Here is an 8,522-nt window from a genome sequence, read left to right on the forward strand (position 1 = left end):
GCCATGTGCCAGTCTTGATCTTGGGTTATTTCTGCAGACATTAAGAGGATACTACTAATCTGTCATGATATTACCAAGGATTTCCTGATTAACTTTATGTATTTTACATCTGGTTATAAAATAGGCAAGGTAGGCATTCTTGTTGACATTTTAAGGCTCAGAGAGGTGGAGTGACTGGCACAGGTCATGTGTTTAGAGAGATGGACCAGTCCCTGCATTTTTTCCATTATCCTCCATTGATCCTCTCTGACCACCTTGTGGATTGTGATAATACATTTCAAATTTAAGGCTACTTTCCCCAGCAATTCACTATATGGTCTGCCTCTCAGAAATTCTGTCCACTCTGAGTTTGTGCGTGTGGTTTCAATTAGTAAGAAATCGGTGAGACCATTTGTGTGTGTGTGTATGTATGTGTGTGTGTGATGGGGTAGTTACACAGCTCATTCGTGTCTTAACTGAAAGTAGAACTGAAATCTTCTCATTTCAAATGCAGATAGTTTTCTTCATCATATATGATACCATCTCACTAAACAGAATGAGGGGAAAATTTCTCTTGCTAGAAATTCCCTATTATGCATCCAAAATGGAATAAAACCCTCAGTGTCTGTCACAGCCGCTGTGCTTGTCAGTTATTGTGGTGACCGGGATGGAACATATCACCTGCCATGGTACCATGGAGAAAAAGGGCTTACTACATTTGGGGGCCTCCCTGTCATTCCATGGGGCTCCCTGTTGTCTATATCCTCCCGCGAGAGCTGCAGTCATGGAAATCCAAGGCTAACAAGCTGTTCACATTAGCGTGTGCTATCTGCATAATAAACACAGCCTTTCTGCTCACTGATTCGTGGCGGCGTCCTCGTGGCATCTTGGTTAAGCAACCAACGTAAACGTGGCGGCCAACAACCAGCAGGTGCACCCCTGCTCCGATAAGATGCTCCTTTCTTTCTGTTCCGGCTCAGGTTTATTTCCCACCCTAATACATATCAGCAAGTCCCCACCACACAAATCATTGTCATTCTCCCAAGGAAGGTCACATCCAGTCAATGGGGAGGCCCCAGGGGGCAGATTCTGGGAGTGGTGGCTTTGCTACGACACAAGGCATGCTGTCCCCTCTCCCCCGAATCACACCTGACCACCGAGGAGCGGGTCCTAGAGACTCATTTTGTGGATGGACTGGCATTAATGGGCACTTTCTTTCCCCAAACGCTCCAGAGAGTCCAGGTTCTGAGGGGTTTGTGGGAGAGAGATTCATGGCTCCCAGGGGACAATGACACTCCATCAGCTCCCTTTGGGGAACTGAGGCTTTGCAGGTTCACAGTCACAGAGGAAAGGAGCCGTGTAATGGGGCTTCCCACTCAGAGACGTGTCTGCCAGCAAAGCTTCTGCTTCCTTTGACCATGAAAGTGGGAGGGATTCTCTCTGGCAAAATTCATAAAAGATTACACGGGGACAGTTCCTTAGTAAATTACTCAGCCTGTTCTGTAAATACATTTCGATGGCTAATGAAGATTAAGAAAAAGCATTCTCACTTCAGCACTCAGCCAGGCTTCTAGAGCATTTCTGGGAAGGATCGGTGTGGGTTAAGGTCACAAAGAGGCAAAATGTAGGCCAGGAAAATGGCACAGACCCAGCACACCCCATCCCTGCTTGTCAGGCTGTTTTAAGGATAAATGAAGGCTTATTAGGGAAATCACAATAAGTAATCTAATAGTGTCACCCCCGTTCAACCAACATATTTATCCCTTGAGAATTAGCTGTCTAAGGAGGCAAAGCAACAGAAAGGTCATTGAACAGAATCTGCTTCCACGTTCCAAACCTCAATTTAAAAAGATACAGATGGTAGTTCTCAACTGGGCAATGTCACAACTGGGGCGGGGGTGCCGTTGGCATCTGGTGGGTAGAGGCCAGGGATGGTGCTAAACATCCCATAATGCACAGGACGTTTTCCCTGTCCAACTCCCCCCACAACAGTGCCGAGCTTTAGAACCCGTGACATGGACAGTCATTGTCACCCCTCCTCCCAGCAGTGGTCGGCACATCTCGTAGAAACGTGGCCTCTCCCCGCCACACTCCTACCTAGTCCTCACTAGTCTTCTCCTAGGTGATGGGGACATTTGATGAAAGCCCTGCCCTTGGGTCACACTCACCTTTCCCTGCTGGTCTGTTTTGATCTCCCAGCCCCGGGGCAGTTCGAGCCGAGTGTCTGCGAACATGTTGATGAAATTCACCAGGTCCCGGTTGTGCTGGTAGCGTTCGAAATTGCGGGCGTCCCGGCGGACTTTCAGGATCATGTGCTTTAAGCAGGTGCTACTGGTGAAGACTCGGTAGGCACTCTGGGAGGGAGGACAGGGGTACGGAGGGGCAGTTAGAGAAGTCACAGACCAAGTGCCCCGGGAACACCTTAACATGACCAAATGTGATCGCAACACACAGATTTCTTGAGAGCTGGGACAGAGGCCTCAGGAGCAGAGATCTTGCTCAAGAAGTAAACTGGAGTCATCAACACACATAGACCTGTTTGTGATCCCCATTCTACCCAACTGCTCTCAGCCTTGGACACTGTGGCCCTCCCCTGTGCATCTTAGCCACCTCCTCCCACCGTCTCAGCCACTCTCGGCTCTCTGCGCACAGCCCTCTCTCTCCTCCACGGTTCCTTCTCTGACTGTGAGCATTGCCTTTGGTCCTCTTAACTGCCTGAAACAGGGTGAATTAATTTGGGGGCCCTGGGGATTGAAGCCTGGACTTCCGACGTCTGCCATTCCTTTGAATCCTATGTAAAAGCCTGTGTGTGTGGAGAGGTTGGGGGATAAGAAGAAATGAAGAAAGTTTCAGGAGTTTCTAAATGTGCCAAATGACAATTTTCTGGTACACAAGGCCGGGTGTGTGTGTGTGCTTGTGTGTGTGCACGTGCTGAACGGACAGCCTGCAGGTAGCCGGAGAGGACTGGCCCAGGGCTCCTGCAGGCTCAGGGCCCACCTGGTGTCTGGTGCGGGGTGCATGGACATCTGCCACGCTTGTTCCCCTGGGTGGCTCCCCCTGCACCCCTGGGAGGCTGCTCTGAATCTAGCCACTGGACATCCCTCAAGAAATAACCTGTTAGAAACTGGTCTCCTCCTCCCCCAGCCACACCCTCCACCACCTAATCAAAGTACTGCACCTGCCCGACGGAGTCACCACTAACCCAGGTGCCCAAGGCAGAAGTCACTCAGTCTTTCTTGAGTCCTCATCATGCGTCCACCTGTGATCACAGGGGACCCCACTGCTACTGACTGCATGAGAAATATCCCTGAATTGAGCCATTCCTCGCCATGCTCCCGCCCCTCCTTAGGTCAGGCCTGGCTCATCTCTCACTGGAGCGGCTGGATCAGCCTCTTGTCTCAGCCTCCTCAGTCTCTCCCACACTCTGCCAGAGAAAATGTTCCATCAGCCCCCTGGCCCGGCAGCCCTGCGTCTAAGACTCCTGCCGGTTCCTGCTGTCCGTGGAAACAGCCCCAGGCTCCTTTTCCCGACCTCCTCGCTATGCTGCTGCTGATCCTTCAGCCCTTCCCTCCTCCTGCCGGCCACATGGACTCAGCCCCGGGCCTGCTCCCAGCAATGTCCTGTTCTTTCTAAAGGACTGTCCCTCTGCCTGGACTTCTTCCTGTCCACTCTCAACCTTCAGAGCTCGCTTCGGCCATTGCCCAAGCCCACCCCCACCCTTATGCTCCCTGGAGGCCCCAGAGCGCCTCATCCTCCCTCAGTTCAGGCCTGGTCCTGTCACACTGGGCTGATCTTTTCATAAGTCGTCGCTCCACAAAACAGGGAGTGCCTACTGCTTAGGTGTCACCCTAATCTGTCTCCGTGACTCCAGCACCCAAATCTCAGCTGGAACCACAGAAAATGTTTATCGAATGGAAGGATTAATGAATATAGCAATATCATGCCGTTGCTTTCTTGAAAGTACCAAAAATATGCAATGAAAGAAAACCTACCTATGTAAAATCACGTCAAATCTAACTTCAGCATGATATTTGAAAAAACTATATCAAAAAGAAATCCAGTTAGTTATCTAGGGGAAATCTGCTTTGAAATGTCTTTAGTGAAAATGATTTTATAAAATATTCCAAACATTTTATAAAATGTTCCTTGAGTGCGTCCTTTTGACTGAATCCAAACTTTATTAAAAGAAATTGTTCTGTGAAGTCTGGATTCAGTCGCGGGGCCACACTTGGGGATCTGGAGGGCGACACGTGGCCTTGAGGACACAGGTTCTCCACTCCTGGTTCGGCTAAAGGAAATCTTGCTACTTCATAATCTTGTTTCTTTAAAATTTTAACAATAATAAAAACACATGTTTGTTTCCAAAGCTCTTCCACTGACATAACACATTTGAGTCTGACAGAAACCCCAGAGAGGCAATAGCATTTCCAGATCCAGCCTTTTTCCTTCTTGGGTGATTCACCTATAGTTAAAAGAGTGGACTGAGCTATCTTTTTTTCTTCCTTGCCTGGGGTAAAATTCTACCCTCTTTGAGCTATCAAAGGATTTTGCAAAACTGCGTTGGGTCTTGAGGAGCCAGGCCAGGCCCTCTGTATTCTGGAGCACTCACATAATTGGCATGCAGCACAGTGAAGAACTCGGGGTTCGTGATGAACTTGACCGCTGGGGACTGCAGCAGCAAGGTGATTTTTTGTGAGTTCACCGGAGAAAGTGACCCTTCTCTCCTCTGATCTGGAAAAAATGAAGCAAAGCAACAGAACACACTGCGAAAAAGTCGTTTCAAACTCAGTACTTGTCTCTCCACAGCAGTGGCACACAAGCCTTCCGCCACACAGCCGGCTGTTGTTTTTAGTAGTGATATAACCAGGGGTCACACTGCTTCATGTATGCCGGTTAAGAATCGTTATTTTCTAGTAGTGTTTGTGCAAACTTCAATTAGGCTCAAGTCCTCTAACATCACCTCCCTTTTATCCCAATGACTTTTTCTTATTTTCTTTACAAGTTGCTAACCACAACTATGGTAGATTGTTTGCAGAAAGGGCCACAATTCTTCCCCTCTTCATAGCCACAGCCAGTTGCAATGGGACTTTGCAGCTCCTCCTCTTGGTGAATCGCAGCTGGACTTGTGCCTTGTTTCAATCAACAGCAATGGCAATGGGTCAGTTCTGAGTCAAGGTTTCAAGACATCTGTGTGTTGATTTAGGCAGAGCAAGATGGCCAAATAGAAACCTCCGGCAACCGTCCCTCTATACGAACACCTAATTCAACAACTTATCTACGCAAGCAAGCACCTTCGGAAGAACCAAAAGTCGATCATACTACCTGGTTTTAACATTATATCAAGAAAAGAGGCACTGAAGAGGGCAGAAGAGACAGTCTGGCATTGCCTACGCCACCCCTCCCCATCCCCCCTACCGGCAGTGCTGCACCAGCGCCTAGAGTGGAGAGAGAATCTGCCTGCTGGGGGAGGGAAAGTGAAGGGATTGCGGGGCTTTGAATCAAAACTCAGGGCACAGGGAACACAACACAGGAGAGAATCCTGCCGGTGCCCATGGGGAGAGCATTTTGACCAGCCTGGACAGAGGGAAATCCTCCGCCCCAAAGCCCATGTTCCTGCTAGCCCCCCACCGGCAGAAGAGCAGCCTGGGGCCTCAGCTAAATTCCTAAGGCAGTCAGGCCACAAGGGCTGCAGTCCTGCAGCAATTCCCATGGCTGTGCTGGCTCATAGCCAGTGGACTTGGGGTGGCCATGACCCAGTGAGACACCAGCAACTACAGCCATGCCAGTGCTTGTGTCACCCCTTCCCCAAGCACAGGCATGGTGGCTCAGGGAGAGTCTTCTTCCACTTGAGGAAGAGCTCAGAGGACTTTCTTTGTTTTGCAACTTGGGTACCAGCTCAACCACAGTAAATAAAGTTCCAAGCAGACTCCTGAGGCCTCAGTTCCTGGATGGCATTTCTGGACCCACCCTGGGCCAGAAAGAAATGTGCTGCCCTGACAGCAAGGACCTAGTCCTGGCAGGATTCACCACCTGCTGCCTAAAGAGCCCTTGGCCTTCGAATAAACATCAGAGGTAGCCAGACAACTGTCACCACTGGCTTTGGGTGAGATTGGTCTGGCTTTAGGTGTGACCAGGCACTGGTGGCCACGTCACTTCTTCCGCAACTCCAGCAGCCCAGCACAGAGAGTGAGGGAAGAGAGTGGGAGACTTTGCCTGGTAATCCAGGGAATTCTCTTGTATCTTACCCAGGCTCACCAAGTTGGTACCACCAGGAGTCTGCAAGAGTCACAGCATTATTGGGCTTGAGGCACTCCCAGTGCTGACATGGCTGCAGTGACCAGAGACCTAGATCACAAAATTCAATTCCATTTGAGTATCTGGAAAGTCTTCACAAGAAGGACAGGTTCTAACAAGCCCAGACTGTGAAGATTAAAATAAATACCTAACTCTTCAGTGCCCAGACATCAATGAACATCTACAAGCATCAAGAACATCCAGGAAGACATGACCTCACCAAATGAACTAACTAAGGTACCAGTGAGCAATCCTGGAGTTATGGAGATAGGTGACCTTGCAGGCAAAGAATTCAAAATAGCTGTCCTGAAGAAGCTCTATCAACTTCAAGGCAACACAGAGAAGGAATTCAGAAGCATATCAGAGAAATTTAACAGAGACTGAAATAATAAAAAAGATAAAACAGAAATTCCAGAGCTTAAGAATTGTGTTGACAAACTGAAAAATGCATCAGAGTCTCTCAATAGCAGAATTGACCACGCAGAAGAGAGAATTAATGAGCTTAAAGACAGGCTATTTGAAAATATACAATCAGGAGAGAGAGAAAGAGAGAGAGAGAGAGAGAGAGAAAGGATAAAGAAGAATGATGCACACCTACAAGATCTAGGCAACAGCCTCCAAAGAGCAAATTTAGGAGTTATTGGCCTTAAGAGTAGGTAGAAAGAGATTGGGGTAGATAGTTTATTCAAAGAAATAATAAAAGAGAACTTTCCAAACCTAGAGAAAGATATCAATATTCAGGTACAAGAAGGTCATAGAACACCAACATATTTAACCCAAACAAAGCTACCTCAAGGCATTTAATAATTAACCACTCAAACGTCACAGATAAAGAAAAGGTCCTAAAAGAAGTAATGAAAAAGAAAAAAATAACATATAAAGGAGCTCCAATACATCTGGCAGCAGACTTCTCAGTGGAAACATTATAGGCCAGGAGAGAGTGGCAAGACATATTCAAAGTGCTGAAGGAAAAAATCTTTAACCCTTGAATATTACATACTGAAAAAATATCCTTCAAACATGAAGAAATAAAGACTTTCCCGGACAAACAAAAGCTGAGGGATTTCATCAACACCAGACCTGTCCTACAAGAAATGCCAAAATGGAGTCCTTCAACCTGATAGAAAAGGATATTAATGAACAATAACAAATCTTCTGAAGGTGTATTACTCACTGGTAACAGTAAAGACACATATACAGAATACTCTATTGCTATAATTGCAGTGTATAAACCATTTATGTCTTGAGTAGGAAGACTAAAGACAAACCTATCAAAAATAACAATGACAACTGTTTGAGAGATAGATAGTATAAGAAGATATGGATGGAAACAACAAAAAGTTAAAAAATGAGAAGGGATGGAATTAAAGGGCAGTATTTTTGTTAGATTTCTCTTTGCTTATTTATTCATTTGTTTATAAGCAGAATTGTCATATGTTTAAAATAATTGGTTATAAAATGTTTCTTGGAAGCCTCATGGTAACCTCAAATCACAAAACCAATAGCTACACAAAAAAAATAGAAAAACAAGAAATTAAAACATACTACCAGAGAAAATTACTTTTAACAAAGGAAGATGAGAAGGCAGTAAGACAAAAAGAGAGGACCACAAACTAACCAGAAATCAAATAACAACATGGCAGTAGTAAGTCCTTACCTATGGATAATAACATTGAATGTGAATGGACTAAACTGTCCAGTCAAAAGACATAGAGTGGCTACATGGATTAAAAAGACACAAGCCAACTATATGTTGTCTGCAAAAAATACACTTCACCTATAAAGGCACACAAGACTAAAAATAAAGGAATGAAAAAAGACATTCCATGCAAAAGGAAACCAAAAAAGAGCAGGAGTAGCTATACTTCCATGAGATAAAACAGATTTCAAGACAAAAACAGTAAAAAGATACAAAGAAGGTCATTATATAATGATAAAGGGTCAATTCAGCAAGAGGATATAACAATTCTAAATATATATGCACCCAACACTGGAGCATGCAGATATATAAAGCAAATATTATCAGAGCCAAAGAGAGAGATAGACCCCAACACAATGATAATTGGAGAGTTCAACAACCCACTTTCAGCATTGGACAGATCATCCAGACAGAAAATCAGAAACATTAGACTTAATCTGCAGTATAGACCAAATAGATATTAATATTTACAGAACATTTCATCCAACAGCTGCAGAATTCACATCTTTCTCCTAAGCTTGTGGATCATTTTCAAGGATAGACCATATGT

General features: G+C 45.8%; 1 protein-coding gene across 2 annotated transcripts in view; it reads right to left on the reverse strand.

The window, feature by feature from the left end:
- The window catches only part of HECW1 (HECT, C2 and WW domain containing E3 ubiquitin protein ligase 1), a 413,177-nt gene that overhangs the window by 84,054 nt on the left and 320,601 nt on the right, over nt 1-8,522 (reverse strand). For both annotated transcript variants that reach the window (XM_012646903.1, XM_012646902.1), the window contains 2 exons: nt 4,589-4,710; nt 2,148-2,333 (listed from right to left, as the gene is read on the reverse strand). In XM_012646903.1, the coding sequence (XP_012502357.1) occupies nt 2,148-2,333; nt 4,589-4,710 (308 nt within the window). The remainder of the gene's footprint in view (nt 1-2,147; nt 2,334-4,588; nt 4,711-8,522) is intronic.

Source organism: Propithecus coquereli, unplaced genomic scaffold, assembly GCF_000956105.1.
Source record: "Propithecus coquereli isolate 6110/MARCELLA unplaced genomic scaffold, Pcoq_1.0 Scaffold252, whole genome shotgun sequence".
Lineage (NCBI taxonomy): Eukaryota > Metazoa > Chordata > Mammalia > Primates > Indriidae > Propithecus > Propithecus coquereli.